Consider the following 18915-nt stretch of genomic DNA (forward strand, 5'->3'; position numbering starts at 1 on the left):
CCTGTTACCCTTGTGAAAAAAAAAGCTACCTGGTTGAAATAACAATTTTGTGGTAAAATTTTATTTTTTTATTTTCATGGCTCAACGTTATAAAATTCTGTGAAGCATCTGGGGGTTCAGGGTACTCACCAAACATCTAGATAAATTCCTTGAGGGGCCTAGTTTCCAAAATGGGGTCACTTGTGCGGGGTTTCTGCTGTTTAGGTACCTTAGGGGACCTCCAAATGCGACATGGTGCCCGCAATCTTTTTCAGCCAAATTTCCTTTCCAAAATTCAAATATTGTTCCTTCCGTTCCAAGCCCTCCCATTTGTCCAAACAAAGGTTTCAGATCACATGTGAGGTATCACCGTGCTCATAAAAAAGTGGGTAACAAACCTTGATGTCAAATTTTTGTAATTATCTCTTGAAAAAGTGAGAAAATTGATGCTAAAGCAACATTTTTGAGAAAATTATTAAAATTTTCAATATGACAACGTAACGTTAACAAAATCTGTGAAGTACCTGTGGATCCAAAATGCTCACTATACCCCTAGATAGAAGCCTTGAGGGGTCTAGTTTCCAAAATGGCATCACTTGTGAGGGTTTTCTTCTGTTTAGGTACCTTAGCGGACCTGTAAATGCAACATGGTGCCCGCAATCTATTTCAGCCAAATTTCCTTTGAAAAATTCAAATATTGCTCCTTCTGTTCCGAGCCCTCCCATTTGTCCAAAAAGAGGTTTTGGACCACATGTGGGGTATTGGTGCGTTCATAAGAAAGTGGGGAACAAGTTTAGTGGTCCATTTTGTTCTGTTATTTCTTCTAAAAGTGAATAAATTTGGGTTAGAGCAACATTTTTAGGTAAAATTTAATTTTTGCTTTTTTTCATTCCACATTGCTTTTGTTCATGTGAAGCACCTGAAGGGTTAATAAACTTCTTAAATGTGGTTTTGAGTACTTTGGGGGGTGCAGTTTTTAGAATGGTGTCACTTTTGCGTATTTTCTGTCATCTAGGCCTATCGAAGTCACTTCAAATATGATGTGGTCCCTAAAAAAATGGTTTTGTAAATTTTGATGTAAAAATGAGAAATCGCTGATAAACTTTAAACTCTTCTAACTTCCTAACAAAACAAAATTTCGTTTCCAAAATTGTGCTGATGTAAAGTAGACACGTGGGAAATGTTATTTATTAACTATTTTGTGTCACAGAAATCTCTGATTTAACGGTATAAAAATTCAAAAGTTGAAAATTGCTAAATTTTCAAAATTTTTGCAAAAATTCAGTTTTTTTCATAAATAAACGCAAAAAATATTGTCCTAAATTTAGTACTAACATGAAGTCCAATATGTGACGAAAAAACAATCTCAGAATCACCGGGATCCATTGAAGCGTTCAAGAGTTATAACCTCATGAAGTGACACTGGTCAGAATTGCAAAATTTGGTCTGCTCCTAACAACATAAATAAAAACAAAGTAACCCTTAACTTGTCAGACGGCACAAAACTTTATTAAAGAGATTGTTCACTACTTTTTTTATTATCTATTTATTTATTTTACTGCACGATATAGAGCCGCCGGCCAGGCGGCTGTGATTGGTTGCAGTGAGACAGCTGTCACTCATCGTGAGGGCATGTCTGACTGCAACCAATCATGCGCGCCGGTGGGCGGGGAAAGCATAATAATATAACTAATAACTAATTGAATAATGAAGCGGCAGCCATTTTCAAAACAGGAAATGCCGCTGGAGATTTGTGACAGCCGTGCAGCGAGACCCCCGTGATCGGTGAGTAGGAAAGAGAGAGGGATTGTGCTGGGGGCGCAGGACGCATGCAGATATGCAACGTGCGCACATACTTACTGTGAAAAGCCACGATTTTGGTGCTCGAACGTAACTCGAACTGCCGAACTTTTAGCAAATCGTTCGAGTTCGTCGAACGACTCAAACACCCCCCAAAATCACTTGAACATGAAATTGGCGAACCTCGAACCTCAAACATTGCTCATCTCTACTACTGACATACAAGTGGAACAATTAGCAAGAGATGAAATTGGGCCAGGTGTGCAGATATGAGAACAGTAACTGTATAGGAAATGTCACATGGAGTTTTGCACAAACTTTGCCCACTGTGATGGCGGCATTGAGCTTTATTCAGATTGCAGATTCTGACACTTTGCCCAATGGTTTCTGTGGGGTCTGCGATCAACACAGTTCAACTTAGGTGTCGACCTTCTATATGCCGATTCATAGGCAGACTAGCAAGAGTTAAGGGAGGTTTACACGCTGCGACATCGCTAGCAATTGCTAGCGATGTCGAGCGCGATAGCACCCGCCCCTTTTGCTCGTGTGACATTTGGTGCTCGCTGTTGTAGCGAACATTATCGCTATGGCAGCGTCACACGCACATACCTTGTCAGCGACGTCGCTGTGACCACCGAACAATCCCTCCCTCAAGGGGGAGATGCGTTCGGCGTCATAGCGACGTCACTGCGGCGTCACTAAGCGGCCGGCCAATAGGAGCTGATGGGCGGAGATGAGCGGGACGTAACATCCCGCCCACCTTCTTCCTTCCTCCTTGCCGGTGGATACAGGTAAGGAGATGTTCGTCATTCCTGCGGTGTCACACATAGCAATGTGTGATGCCGCGGGAACGACAAACAACATCGTACCTGTGGCAGCAACGATATTAAGGAAAGAAGCGACATGTCAATGATCACCATTTTTGAACGATTTTGTGATCGTTGATTGTCGCTCCTTGGTGTAGCATGCTGTGATGTCGCTAACAGCGCCAGATGTGCGTCACTAACTACGTGACCCCGACGATATATCGGTAGCGATGTCGCAGCGTGTAAAGCACCCTTTAGTCTCTGCTGGCTTGCTTGCTCCTTTAATTAATAGTTATAGGGAGGCCTATCACGTCTGTTCCCATCCTACTTATACTGGTTGAATCCTTCCACCCATGCCAGCTGTAGCTTGTATTTGTTGGTCTGTGAGGTGTGGTGTTCCAGACTCTCTCTAGTGAAAGTTGTGCTTATTGCTTGGTGCAGTTGTGGAGATTAACCCCTGTTGTTTTGTAGCTTTTTTCCTTCTTGTTTTTCCTCCTAAATTTTTTATTGTCTTAACATTTGTGTGTGCATGCAGTGTGACAGCGTTTTGGTTCTCCCTTGTCTGTCTTTATCTGTAGGTTTCATCCCACTCATGTACAATCCCTCCCTGGTTAGAGAGGGAAGAGAAATTAGAACAGGACTGGTCAGGAGCAGGGCCAGGAAGAATACTGAGGCATCTCCACCATTAGGAGTACCCCTGAGGTTAGGGATAGCATAGGGCCCCCTAGCCTGAAGGACAGTTTAGGAGCCTTGGTTCCCCGCTATCCCATAATCATCATGACAGCAAACTTTTATCTTCCAGTAAGAATCCTGTTAATGACACGAATACAGAGATGTATGTGCAATCTAGAATTTTCCAGTTGAGCAATGGTTAATAGCAACTATGTATGCAAACTTTTACTTGCAGCAAGGAAATGGTTAACCACAGCATAGTAGTGAAGCATAGGTAAACTGGAGACTTGTTTTAAGAGACATATTTTCTTGTTTGCAGAGGCTAGTTTAGAACGGCACCAAGAACAGTTGCGAGAAGTTTCTGAATTGCTTATATATAAGATCAACACCTACTAAGCTGGACTGAACTTGGAAATGACGGTGTTTGTAATGTGCAAGTCAAGAGTAGTCGAAGAGATGAGACTCTACTGGTTGGAGGACAGCCAAGTAAAGTAAAGCTTGAGACAACTGTGGATAATAAATAAAGCTTATAGCTGCCACCAAGCCCTAGTTTAGTAATGGGAGGCATCTATGAGACCCCCTGCTACTAATCTGTAAGTGAAAAGAAATAAACACAAACACTGAAACAATCCTTTATTTGAAATGAAATACAAAAAAACACCCTCTTTCACCACTTACCACTTATTAACCCCCAAAACACCCCTACAGGTCCGACTTAATCCGCATGAGGTCTCATGCTTTCAGCTCGGCATGCCCAGTCATGATAAAGCCGACAGCTGAAGGCTAGTATTCTATTCTCAGGCTGGGAAGGCTCATGGTATTGGGACCTCCTAGTGTAAAAATAGCAGCGTATAGCCACCGAGAATTGTCCAATCCATTATATGTGAGAATTGTGACACTTTACCTAGCTCATCAATATAAACGTAAGGAGGGCACCACCTAAAGGATGTAATCATCCAATAATTAACCTGTACAGGGATCACCTAGGCACACCAAAGTAACAATATATAAAGAGAGAAAAGCTGGTATGCAAAAAGCATGCTTTTTGCATACCAGCTTTTCTCTCTTTTTACCTAGCTCATCCCTATTGCCATGGCAATTAGGATTATATCAGAGGATATAAGCTGCCACTAAGCACTAGATTAGTAATAGGAGGCATTTTTAAGAGCTCCCATTACTAGTCTGTAAGTGTAAAGAAATAAAACACAAACACTGAAAAAATCCTTTATTTGAAATAAAATACAAAAAAATACCCTCTTTCACCCCTTTATTAACCCCAAACACCTAGTTCCGACGTAATTCACACGATTTCCAACAATGATCCCAGCTCTGCTACATACTAAATAACAGCTAGCAGGCACAGATTATGTCCGCATGCTGTGGCTTCAGGCAGAGACTGACTTAGCTGTAGCGATGAGCAGTGACGTCATTCAGTTTATCTGCGGTTGTAGCTGGAGATTGATGTTGAGATTGTAATGTTACTCACTTATAAATTACTTTTTAGAGAGGTTAGGTAAACTTAAAGTGGTTGTTTATTTTAAATCAATAAATCTGCAGTCACTCTATATGACTGAAGACTTATGCATCCTCACATCGTACACACTGTGCTCTGTGAGGATTCGACTGTTTTAGAGCCAGGAACGGTGGTCATGTGGCCGTGACTGGTGGTCATGTAGCCGTGAATATGCAATATGCATACTCTAGGCCAGAATCCAACAAGGGGCACAGCTTCGCTCAATACACTTGCATTGTGCATTGAGCGAGGCCTTGCTCATCTAGTTAAAATATGGCCAGGAGTCTGCATTTCATATCATCATTCCCGGATCTGAAACTGGCAAGTCCTCACAACACAAAGTGCATTTGATGTAAGGATTCATAAGTCTGCAGACACATAAAGCGATTGCAGAATTATGGTTTAGACAACCCCTTTAAATTAAAGATTAATAGATCTCTTTGGAATTAAACTAAAATTAAAAGTAGGTGGTCTCATTCATTCTATCATTTTTATCTATATTTCACCTTTGGAACTGTCTGTGGTCTAGTTAGAAGGGTCAGGGCAAGCTGACAGGTGAAGTCCAGTACTTGCGTCAGCAGTTTCATCATTCCTACATTCTAGGCAGTCATCCAATATGTTCCTCTGGCTCAAGTGTCTTATTATCTCTTTTTTATAATGTTTTATGGGAACAATCTCTGTTCATTGACTTTAGAAATTGGTTGCAATTCAAGTAAACCACAGCTATCAGTTATATTCTCATATTTCGTGCAATATAAGCTTATACACCTCCTGTTACATTCTTTTACAATTTCTATTTCCATTTGTGCAAAATTGGATGCCACACTTGAGAAGAAAATATCAATGTGTCAGTGCAAACAATAATTAATTGATTATTATATATATAATACAAGATATAATTATCTTATATTGATTATTATCTTAATATATATATATATATATATGTATGTATGTATATTAAGTAGTCACTTGTCAGGGATTGCCTTTCCTTTTTAGTTAAGAATGTTATCATGCTAGTGCAAATGCCAGTAAGGACTCGCTCACACCACAGCATTTTTTGATACAAGTGTGATCTGACAAAACAATGGCTCCAACTCAAGCCAATATAATTCTTCAGGGCCGTGCACATGTCCAATATTTTCCTCAGACCAAGTTTGTCCAAGGACAAAATTGCAGCATGCCCGAGTTGCCTCCGTTTTGTCTATGGAAAGATTAAACAGTGTGAATTACTTTATATGAGTATTCAACTCAGAATGCCATAATTCTAAATAAATATATGAGTATACCCCATCTACCTTATTAATATATTTTTTAAAAGGTTTGTTATTTCAAAAAATTACTTTTAAATATATTGTCTTTTATTGATAATAGAGACCTTACCAATACACTTTTATTTTTAAAGGTCTCCCTATTTCAAGATGTTAGCAGTAGTGATGATTGAGCATTACCATGCCCAGGTTCTCGGTACTCTTAACCAGCAGGTCGGGTGCTCGGACAAGTTCAACTAATGTATGAAGTATAATGGAAGTCAATGTGGAACTTGAGCATTTTTCTGGAAAATCTACCTAAAATGCTTGCGTTCCCTTTAACTTCCATTTTAGTCAGTGCAGAAGTCGAGCCCTTGCAAGCGTCCGATCTGCTCGTTACGTATACCGAGCACCCGAGCATGCTCACTCATCACTAGTCAGCAGAGATCTAGGTTTGGCTGCTCAGTCCCTAGTGACGTGTATGTTTTCTCTGAAACACCAAAGTGTTTCAGAGTTAAACATACATAGCTGAAATTGTGCAGCCAATGTCTAAGCCATGCTGCTCATCGATCAACTGTCTGCTCCCTATAAGCTATTGAAATTACCCGTCAACCGTCCCCATTTCCACACAGCACTGATGACATGCTGATTCATGAATCATTTTTCTATGTCAAATAGACCCACCAAACTTGAGTCTGCCCCCCCTTTATCTTCAGATTGAAAACTTTTAGAAAAAACATATATTACTAAACTCTATATAATTGTAGCAAAATAGAAAGTAGGGATTATTAATTCAATCCATGGAGAATTAAATTCAAGAAGATTTACTTGAAATTCTCAGGTCAGCAAATTCGGACAGTTTGCGATTCGATTTAGGTGGATCACACAAAAAAAAAGCAGATTAAGTAGTCATCATGAGACCACTCATTCATATGTGATTTACTTACAGTCACGTGCCGACTAGATGCTCTTCCTAATCCTTTCAATGTTCAGTGAAAAACTAAGAGAAGTAAAAAGAAAATCTAGTTGTCACATGGCCTTAAGTGGAGAAAATGGCATATGATTGGAATGGCCATGTGTTGACTGGTAACACCAGCAAGCAGAGCTTAATCCTGACAGTAAATATAATACATGGTGTTAGTATTGGGCATGCTACAGTGCTTGATTTTAAAATTAAAAAGCTTGTACAGGTTTATGGTGAAAATTGGCAGTCACTCTAAGTGACTGTAGGATTCTGAATTTTTACTGTACATGAACTGCATGATTTTAGGATTTTCCCATGCTGGAAACAAAAGTCATGTGAGCGTAACTATGCGATTTGCATACTTCCAGCCACATTCCGACTAGATGTGTCTGGCCTTGCTTAGTTCCCTTCTACTGAGTGAGGTGGCACACGTCTAATTGACAAGTGACTGAATGTATACAAATCACATACTTAATCAATCCTTACAGCATGGCGAGAGCATGCTGTGGGAATTCACAAGTCTACAGACACATAGAGTGTCTAGATTTTCATCACAAACTTAGACAACCCCTTTAATGTTTCTAACATAAATACAAATGTAGTAAACCTTAAATTGTCAGACAGCACAATAATATATTAACATAGCCAAGTATGATGTAATCTTATACGTTATGTATTTTTACATGTGTACATGATTAGAACCAATAACTACACAAGAATACATTACCAAAACCATTATCAGTACAGAAACACAGTATCACAATCATCATCAGTGAATACATCACAAGAATCAACATCAGTATATGAATACTTCACCAAGACCACCATTTGTATATGAATTCAGCACTAAAACCACCATCATTACATGGTAAATCAATTGTACTGTCAGGTCAGCCGAAATATACATTTGAATCACATGAACCTACATGAACTAACAGTATTTCCTTAACAATGGTAAGTAGATACTGGGAGTTGCTGTGGATGGAACAGGAACCACAGTACTGATAAGAATTAGTTAGTATCACAAATAAACATTTACATACAGGTACCTTATAGATGATGTAATCTCTGATCAGAGTTGTTCTCTTTCTTTTATTCATCTTGTTCAGATGGCATGATGAGTTTTCACAGGCACAGCTCATCTCTGCATACATCCATCTTCTCTGGTCTTCTGTAGCCCAACCCAAATAGTGCCCTTAAAACTAACAGCATGATTATAATGCTCCTGAATAAAAAATATCTGCTCTTTGCTGTACTCATGAATACATAATTGTTCCTCAATGTGTTCCCTGAACATAATATGACCCACACACTGTTCTTCTTATGGTACGTGCTCTCTACACTGCCCTCTCCTTTCCGTATTCTCACACTTTGTTTCCTCCATAGAGCCAAGTCTCTATACTGTGTCCCCTCATCACACTCCCCCTCCGCAGCATCCTGTCCCATTCTTGCAGTGCCCTCACACTGTCCTCTGATGCTACACCCCCTCTATATACCATCTGTCCCCCCCACCACACATTACCCAGTCTCTATTCTGTGGCCTCTCATACACTCTTCTCCCCATACTGTCTCCTCACACTATTCCTCTCAATAAACTCATGATCTCCACCATCCCTCATACTCTCTCTTCACACATCTCCACTGCTAACCATAAGTCTCTTTTCAAATATTTACTTCTTTGCTCTCCATACTGTCTCCTCACACATCCCCAACTCCTCATACTGTACCCACACTCATCCCCGCTCTCACTCCTCATACTGTTTCCTCACCCATCCCCCCTTGCTCCCCATAATGTGTCCACTTCCATTCCCCATCCCACCACCTCGCTCCCCATACTGTGCCCTTCAATTCTCACTCCCCTCGCTTCCCATACTGTGCCCTAACATGCCCCCTTGTCTTACTCCCCATACTAAATCTTCATACCCCCTTTGCTCCCCATACTTTGTTCTCTTACATAGTCCCCCTGCTCTTTATACTACACCGAAGATCAAAATTAGAGAGCAATGTATAATCACTTGATTTATGCAGGAATAATGTAATCTACATTGATCAGCATTTGAAGGGGTTTTTTTTTAAGGGGTACACCATGCCACTAGAACAGTGTTTTACAAAAGATCCAAAGTTTATCAACATTAAACCTTTATTTTGCCCAAAACATGATGAACAGAGAGAAAAAATATAACTACATTTTCTGAAGGTAACAATAGTCAACAATCAGTAGGAAGTGTATATGCCTTTGCTTCGAATGACTTCAGCATGTCTGTGGCCACAAGACATCACTAATCTCTTACACTGCTCTGGTATGATTTTAGTCCACTCTTCTTCCAGTCTCTTCCACAGTTCTTTGACTGCTGTGGATTTCTTGGCCAAAACTGTATCACCAAGGATTTTCCATAGGTTTTCTATTGGGTTTAGATCAGGACTCTGGGCTGGCCATTTCATTGTTTCTATGTTTTCTGTTTCAAGGAACTGCTTTATCTGTATTGCTATGTAACAGGGGGCATTGTCCTGCATGAAATTACTGGCTGATTGAGTGATGAACGCAAGTAAGTTACCACATGTTGTTTAAACAGGCTCTGGTAGACACTTGCATTCACTCTACCATGTAGCTGTATGAGAGGTCCAATTCCTGCTGCAGAAATCATTCCCCAAACCATGATACTTCCTCTAACACCTTTACTCACCTCTTAATACACTTTGGGTTCAGATTTTCACCAGTTTGTTTCCCATCAGACCCATATAAATTAAACTTGTTTTCATCACTAAAATGAACTGTGGACCACTTCTCCTCTGTCCACACAACATGCTCCTCACCAATGGTGAGTCTAGCCTTTTGATTTTTTCTGCTAATGAGAGGTTTAGTCACTGCAGAGTGAGCTTACAGTCCAAATACTCTTATATGTTGTGACACTGTATGATGAGACAGATCCTTACCCTGTTCAGTGCTGAACTGGCAAGCATTTCCAGCTGCAGTGTTAAAACGATTACCCATGGAGATTCTCAGCATTATCCTGTCCTCTCTTGAGTTTGTATTTCGAGGGTGACCAGCCTTCTTGAGGGACTTGAAATAGTTTGTGATGTTATAAAAATGCAATATTCTCGAAATCACAGACTTGGAATGACCAGGTTCTCTTGCTATGGCTGAGAGGGTCACCCCTCTGTCCTTCATCTTGACAACCTGCCGCCGGAGGGTTTCAGTTGCTTTGGAATGGCACACCATTTTTGCAAAATCAGTGCAAACTGTAAAGTTAGGCTGCCAGTTAAATATGGTTTGTCAGATACTTAAGGAATTTAGCACCAGGTGCCAGATTAACACCAATAATTTGCAGGTATCTCAAAGTGTTCTCTAAGTTTGATCAGTGTTCTTTTTCATTGATCACATTTAAATTTTTATTATGTGCTTTACAATAAATTCAATTTATGAAATAAGCTTAAAATACTGCGAGATTACTCATGTTAGCATATAATCACATAGGACTACACAATGACCTTAACATTTAGGAAATTGAGTGTTGTTCTCAAATTTTGATCACCAGTGTATGTACTCAAATTCCTCCACTTGCTTCCCATACTGTTTCCTCAAATTTCTCTCCCTCTTCCTCACTCCCCATACTGTGTCCTCAAATTCCCCCCCTTCTCTATTAAAACAAATCTTCAGTGTCTCCTAACGTCTTTGCGCATATGTGGTGCCAGTGAATGATGTCAATTGATTGCTAGGAGCTGGCTGTCATTTGGGCAGCTGGCTCAGAGATATGCTGAATCTCACTCCAGATTCCACCATGGAAGCACCTTAGACCGCCAAATCAGGCGGCCTGACAACGCTCCCTGTAGGCTGTGCCCCTGTAAAATACCCCTTGTGCCCCTCCTGGATACACCCCAGTTTTACTACCTTGTGTTGTACTAACAAATGTAGTTGTATTATAAGTGGTTTATTTGATATGATACTTAGAGAATGTACAATATAAGCAATTATCTAAAATAAAACATTGAACAAAATTAAATGTCTTTTTCAAGGTACTTGGGGTCTCTTGGAAAGCCACCAGCAGAGGATATATGTCACTTAATGGCTCCATATTCGAGAAAGCAGTTTGTGAAGAAAGCCATAACTTGTCAGCAAGTTTGAGATCTCAGCTTGGTGTTCACATCACATCCCGGTAAGTCAGAATTAACACTAAAATATGTCAATTTTACTGTGACTAATTACTATACTACTACAACAGATACTATAATTTTACTAAGGACATGGTGACATTTACTGTGAACATTTCAGTCTTGCAAGTATTTATATCCTAATTCATTAAATTTCTCAAACAGATGGCAATGGAAATTTAGCAGATTTACTAAACAATGTGTGACAAATTTGGGCACAAATTGTGTAAAAAAAAAAAAAATCATACATAGCTTACACCACTTTTATTGAACGTTTGAAAAAAAACTATCTAGAATTATTTGAAAAAAATTGAAAATGTCTTAAAAAGTGGTGTTGAACTTTCAATAAAATAATAGTGTATATGTATAGTACATCAGCTATGAATGCATAATATGCCTTGTTAGTTGGGCCAAACACACTATTTTATAAATTAAAAAAAATAAAAATAAATCTGTGACTTTATTTTATGCCTCTAAGCTCCCATTTGAAATCTTTAACGGAGCCTCCTACTTATTATATAGCCTACATAAAAGTGATTTATTCGCCTATAGGAAGGGACATTGTAACCCTCGGCATCGAACTTGATAAAACCCTGAGCTATATAAGAAATGTTGTTTTTAATTTACTGGAAACTCTTGTTTCTACACAATTTATTTGTATTTTTAACCAGGCAGCAGCTAGAGCTCATATCCTCCAAGCCTGGCTCTCCAGAAATCCAAGGAGAGAGTATTGAAAAGGTACTTGAACAACTGAAAGAGACATTCTACAAGATAGAACTTATGAGCCAGCCTTGGGGCCGTCCTGCAGGAAATCATACCCTGGTAAGTTACTAACTAGAAGAAAATTAATTTTCTTAATTAATGGCTTCCACCAAAAAGAAATACAGAAATATCTGTGCTTCCAAAACCAATTAGTCTTTCTGAGCCACACAATAGGCCTAAACAGCCGTTAAGGTCCACATGTTTGAAATTGTTGTAGCGAGGAGAGTCTGCTTAATTTACAGTGTTTGTCTCTAAAAGCACAAGCTGGGCACAATGTATGGGCAGTACAATGTACTGGGCACAACAGGGGCTTATTTGAATTTTTGTAGCTCTGCAACATTCACAGTGTTTGACTCCATGGGAGTTCTCCAGAGACAAAATCTTCACTTCACTCGTATAGGAATTCCCAGCAGGGTGTAGTTTCCAAAATGTGGTCACTTGAGGGGGTTTCTGTTGTTCTGGCACTTAGAGTCTCTGAAGTGGAGTCCATAAACTATTGTGGGAAAATCTGTGCTCCAAAAGTCAAATAGTGCTCTTTCCCTCCTGAGCCCTGCGCTGTGGCCAAACAGTATTATATAGTCACTTGTGGGGCATTGCCATCTTCAGGATAAATTGTGTTTCACATTATGGGTCTTTTTTTAATCCTATTACCCTTGTGAAAATTGGCAATCCAGGACTAAAACAACATTTTAGTGGTAATAATGTAATAAAATTTTTTTCACTGCCCAATAGTATAAAACATTGTGACACACCTGTGGTGTCAATATACTCACTTAATGAATTCATTGAGGAGTGCAAGTTGTAAATTGGGGTCACATGAGGGATTTCTGCTATTATGGCACCTCAGTAGCTCTGCTAATGGGACATGGCACCCATGAACCATTACAGCAAATTATAAGGTTAAATCTTTGCACTTTACCGCAAAAATGGAGGACATTGGTGGACTCAGGAAAAATTGTACAATTAACTGTGTGGTTTATTTTTTTCTTATTAGCCCTCATAAAAATAAAAAAAAATTGGGGCTAAAACAAAATTTTAGTAAGAAAAATGTAATTATTTTTTTTCACCGCTGAATATTATAAAATTTTGTGGCACACCTGCAGTGTCAATATGCTTACTGCACCTATAAATTGATTGATTGAGGGGTGTAGTTTGTAAAAATAGGTTCATTTATGGGAGGGTCAAGTGGTCAGCTAATGTGACATGGCACCCCAAACCATTCCAGCTAAATGTGAACTCCATTATCATGCTTCTTCCCTTCTGAGCCTTGTACTGTGCCTCAAAAGTAGTTTTTGCCGACATATCGGGTATTGGTGAACTCAGGAGAAATTATGTAACAAATTGTATGGTCCATTTTCTCCTATTACCCTTTTTGAAAAATAAAACTTTGGGGCCAAAGGAACATGTTAGTGGAAAAATGGAATTTATTTTAGGTTCAAAGCCCAATTTTATATAATTCGAGGTATCACCTAAAAATTAAAATTGCTCACTATACTCCTAGATGAATTACTTGAGAGGTGTAGTTTCCAGACTGCGTTTACTTGTGTTTTTTTTTGTTGTTTTGGCATGTCAAGGACTCTTCAAATGTGACACGGCATTCACAATCTATTTCAGCCAAAACTGCGCTCTAAAATTCAAATAGTGCTCCTTCCCTTCCTTGCCGTGCTCCAAAACAGTAGTTTTCCACCACATAGGTATCAGTGTACTTAGCAGAAATTGCATAACAAATTGTAGGTCCATTTTCTCCTGTTACCTTTGTAAAAAATGAAACAAAATTGGTTTAAAGCAACACTTTTGTGGTAAAAATGTATTTTTTAATTTTCATGGCTCATACTTATAAAATTCAAGGTGTTCACTACACCTTTACATAAATTCCTTGAAGGGTGAAGTTTCCAATATGTCAGATGTGTGGGGTTTCCAGTGCTTAGACAAATGAGGGATTCTGCAAACATGACATGGCGTCGGTTGTTGATTCCTGCCAATTTTGCAGTCCAAAATTCAAATAGCGGTCCTTCCCTTCCGAACCCTGCCATGCATACAAACATTAGTTTTATTCCACATATGAGGTATCCCTGCACTCAAAGGAAATTGTATTGTCCACTTTCTCCTGTTACCCTTGTGAAAATGAAATAAAGTGGAGTTAAAGCAACATTTCTAAGGTTAAAGTTTATTTTTTAATTTCATGGCTCAGCATTATAAAATTCCTTGTAGCACCTGTGGGTTCAAAGTGCTCACTGCACATCTAGATATATTCTTTGAGGTGTGTAGTTTCCAATATGGGGTGACTTGTGAGGGGTTTACAATATATAGGCACATCAGGGGTTCTGCAAACACCACATAGCATCTGTTATTTAAGAAAATGATGCACTACAAAAGTCAAATAGCTCTCCTTCCCTTCCGAGCCTATCACCCAAACAGTGGTTTCTCACCACATACAGGGTATCGACGTACTCAACAATTTTTTTTCCTCCACATTTCTTTCATTCTTGTGAAGCACCTGAAGGGCTAATAAACGTCTTGAATGTGCAGTTGAGTACTTTAGGGGGTGCTGTTTTTTAAAATAGTGGCACTTTGGGCTATTTTCTGTCACACAGGCCCCTCAAAGTTGCTTCATATGTGATGTGGTCCCTAAAACCATTGATTTTGTAACTTATGGTGGAAAAAATGAGAAATTGTTGATTAACTTTTAACCCTTCTAACTTCCTAAACAAAAAAACAAAGTTTAAAAAATTGTGCTGATGCAAAGTGAACATGTGGGAAATGTTAATTATTATTGATTTTGTGTAATATATTAAGGGAATAAAAATTCATAGTTTGAAAATTATAAAATTGACATTTTTTTGTCAATTTTTTGATATTTTTATAAATAAATGCAAATCATATCAACCAAAATCTACCACTAACATGAAGTACAGTGTGTCACAAAAACATTCTCAGAATCACTGGACAGTATTAAAGAGTTCTAAAGTAACTACCTTATAAAGTGACACTGGTCAGAATTGTAAAATTTGGCCATGTCAGGAAGGTGAAAACAGGCCAGGTGGTGAAGGGGATAAATTTCCGTGTCAGTTCTTTTGAAACAACAGCTATATTTCCCCATGGAACTGTATGAACACCAGCTGTCATTTTTGTTCTACTGCCACTCTTTTCAGCTTCATGTAACAGAGCTGACAGCGTCTTGTAACCTCGTGTGGATTACGTCGGACCTGGGGGGGTATTTGGGGATTTTAATAAAGTGGTGAAATAGGGTGTTTTTTTGGTCTTTTATTCCAAATAAAGGATTTTTTCGGGTGTATGTCTTTATTTACTTTCACTTACAGGTTAATCATTGGACGTGTCTCATAGACGCCTGCCATGATTAACCTAGGACTTAATGGCAGATATGGGATGCCATTAACTTCTTATTACCCCGATTGCCACCACACCAGGGTAATTCGGGATGAGCCGGGTAGAGTCACGGGACTGTCACATCTAATGGATGCGGCAAATCCGAGCGGCTGCTGGCTGATATTTTTAGGCTGTGGGGCTCCCCATAGCATGGGGATCCCCATCCTGAAAATACCAGCCTTCAGCCATGTGGCTTTACTTTGGCTGGTATCAAAATAGGGGGGGACCGCACGTTGTTTTTTTAAATTATTTATTTTACTGCACGATATAGACCCACCCACTGGCGGCTGTGATTGGTTGCAGTGAGACAGCTGTCACTCAGTTTGGGGGCGTGTCTGACTGCAACCAATCATAGGCGCCGGTGGGCAAGGGAAGCAAGGAATAAGGGATGGAATAATTAGTGTCCATCATTTTCAAAAGAGGAGAAGCTGCCAGAGCAGTGTGACAGCCGTGCATTGCCGCGCCGGTGATTGGTCAGTGATCGGTGAGTATGAGAGAGAGGAGGGAGAGGTAGAGACCGACAGAGAGAGATGGAGACCGAGAGAGAGACACTGACCGAAAGTGAGAGATAGACCGAGAGAGAGAGACCGACAGACAGAGAGAGACCGACAGACAGAGAGAGACTGACAGACAGAGAGAGACCGACAGACAGAGAGAGACCACAGACAGCGAGAGAGACTCTGTAATCACGCCAGGCTGGTTTCTGCCCAACAGGATCCTGTCTATCAGCATACCACCATTCACATGCAATTGCATGCAGTATAGTCAGGATCCAGTGGCAAACAGTATTTGGACGCAGCTCAAAAACGCTACAAGTAGCGTTTTTGAAAAATGTTAAAATACTGCAACTCGCTGGATCCTCACTATACTGCACGCAAACACATGTCAACGCATGTTGACGCACGTCTATTGCAAATGCATTGAAATTAAAACATATTTGGACTGGATCCGCTTTTGCAGCAAAAAAATGTTCAGGACGCATGTTAAAAAAACATAGTGTGAAAGCAGCCTTACTTGTGAATTTAGGATTTTAAGCATGAAACATTAGTCAAGGGGGAGAAAGAAGATCTCTCTAATATGATATATTACAAAATTTATTGTTTTCCTGTTTAAGGCCCCCTTCACATGCCCATTAACAAAATATACCTGTAGCACGTTTCATTTTGACCATCCGTGTGTCCATCCATGTGTACATATGTGTCATTACTGTGTCATAGATAGATCGATTTTATAGCTATTAATCAAATAAATAGTTAAAAGAAAAAAAACAATGTAGAGTCCACACCATTTTTGATGACGAGCAAAGGTAAAACAGACAGCTGTGAGCTGATATTAGCAGGCTGGGAAGATCCATGGTTATTGGGTGTTTCCCAGCCTAAAAATACCAGCCCGTAGCTGCCCAAGCTGTGGCGCACCCCATTAGATGCACCAATTCTGGTGCTTCAGCTCGGCTCTTCCTGATTGCCATGGTGCAGTGGCAATCATGGTAATGATAGTTGGGGTTGATGTCAGCTGTGTAGTGTCGGTTGGCATCAAACCCTGGTGTTAGGAATTAGAGGAATGTCTATCTGTCACGCTCCCCGGGTCCTCGGCTCCCCTCCCCGGGTCCTCAGCCCCGCTCCCCGGCTCACCTGCCACGCTCCCCTCGTCCCAGCCTCCGGTGCCCGTCCTCCATAGGTCCTCTGGTCGCCGATCCCGGCGTCCGACATCTTCCCAGGCCCTGGCCGGCTCTCCTGCGTCCTCCTCGCAGCCTCCTTCCCTGGCTTCTGGCACCCGGGCCGCGCGCATGCGCATTAGGGCACGCGCGCGGTCACTGACCCTTTCTTAAAGGGCCAGCGTCCAGTAACAGGAAATGAGGTTAGTCAGGTTCAGGGTATAAAGGGGGTTCTTGTCCAAGGGGGCGGGGCCTGATCTTCGTGTTCCCTGAGCTAGGAGTCAGGTCTCCTGGTGTTTATGTGCCTGTACTCACCTATCTCTCTTTGTAGAGCCGTACCTGCCTCGCCATCCAGTCTGCCGTATCCCGAACCCCGCACGCTGTCCGTCTGCCATCCGACAGCACCTGCCATCTCGGATCCCTGCGGTGACCCGTCATCTTGCTCCAGAGGTTCCGGACTCCGCCTGATATCATCTCGGCCTCCGAACCTGAGCTACGTCACCAAGACTACCTTCTGTGACTCCGTGGTCCCAGGGACTCCTCCGCTGTCTTCACTTGCACGGACTATCCTGCTGCCCTTCAGTGCTTCAGCTGCCGGACTCCCTACCTCCATCTTAGAGTTCGGTCCAGTGGATCCACCTCCTGGGTCTGCCCGACCGCCCGGCCGTGACAGTAAGATCAGGCCATGGATCCCTCTGCTGCACTAATGGCCCTGCAAGAGGAACTCCAATGCCAGCGTGAAGTCCAGACCCGCATGCTGCAATTCATGACCTCCGTGGACACCCGCCTGTACACATTACAAGCATCAATGACGCCTGCGGCACCCAGGTCCCCCGCCAGGCAAGCCATGGCTCCCGTACCAGTGGCAGCCTCTTCAGATGCTTCCCGACTCCGTTTGGCGTCACCTCCTCGGTATGCTGGAGATCCCAAGACCTGCAGGGGCTTCATAAACCAATGTTCCCTTCACTTCACGCAGCTGCCACATCTGTTCGCCTCCGACCAAGCCAAGGTCGCCTTTATAATGTCCCACCTAGAGGGCGAGGCGCTGGCTTGGATGAACCCCGTGTGGGAGAAGGAGGACCCCATGACCAAGGATCTTCAACAGTTCCTACAGGCCTTCCGCAGTACCTTTGACGAGCCAGGACGCGCCTCTGCCTCTGCTTCATCACTCCTCCGCCTACGTCAAGGGACACTGACGGTGGGTCAATACGCCATCCGTTTCCGCACTTTGGCTTCAGAACTCGGGTGGAATAATGAGGCCCTAACAGCCGCCTTCTGGGAAGGACTCTCGAGTCGCATCAAGGATGAGTTGGCAGGTCGGGACGTGCCCTCCACCCTAGATGCACTGATCGCCCTAGCAACTCGTGTGGACATACGTTTTCAGGAGCGCTCCAAAGAGCTATCTCGGGAGAGACGCCCGGTACGGCATTCTCCTCCGCCGCAGAAGTCCTCCGTTCCTCAGTCATCAACAGCTGGGATTCCCGTCCACGAGCCCATGCAGATCGACCGAGTGCGGCAGTCTGAACGACGTCGAGCAGAGCGGCTCGCCCAGGGCCTCTGCTTTTACTGTGGTGAGGACACCCACCTGCTACGCTCCTGTCCAGAGAGGCCGGGAAACTCCAAAGCCTAGGGTTGGTAGGAGAGGCCACCCTAGGTGCTGGGACCCTCTCTGACCCAGTTACATGGACAGTGCAAGTGACCACGGGAGAGACGCGGTTCACGGCTGATGCCTACCTCGATTCCGGGGCAGCAGGCAATTTCATCCAGCAGGCCACGGTGGACAAGTACCGGGTGCCTGTCATGCCACTCGACAAACCCCTAGTGATTGCCTCGGTGGATGGGAGGCCTCTCTCTGATACCATCTCCTTGATCACCAGGCCTGTCGAACTACGCATCGGTGCCCTTCACACCGAGAACATCGCTCTCTATGTTCTCCCACACATGTCCCACCAGATCCTGTTGGGACTCCCATGGTTGCGGAC

At 41.9% G+C, this 18915-nt stretch overlaps 1 protein-coding gene across 1 annotated transcript in view; it reads left to right on the forward strand.

Moving 5' to 3' along the window:
- The window catches only part of LOC142309808 (microsomal triglyceride transfer protein-like), a 164547-nt gene that overhangs the window by 41241 nt on the left and 104391 nt on the right, over positions 1–18915 (forward strand). The window contains exons 6-7 of the mRNA XM_075347265.1: positions 10996–11135; positions 11802–11952. Of these exons, the coding sequence (XP_075203380.1) occupies positions 10996–11135; positions 11802–11952 (291 nt within the window). The remainder of the gene's footprint in view (positions 1–10995; positions 11136–11801; positions 11953–18915) is intronic.

The sequence above is a fragment of the Anomaloglossus baeobatrachus genome, chromosome 5 (genome assembly GCF_048569485.1).
Source record: "Anomaloglossus baeobatrachus isolate aAnoBae1 chromosome 5, aAnoBae1.hap1, whole genome shotgun sequence".
In the NCBI taxonomy this organism is placed as follows: domain Eukaryota; kingdom Metazoa; phylum Chordata; class Amphibia; order Anura; family Aromobatidae; genus Anomaloglossus; species Anomaloglossus baeobatrachus.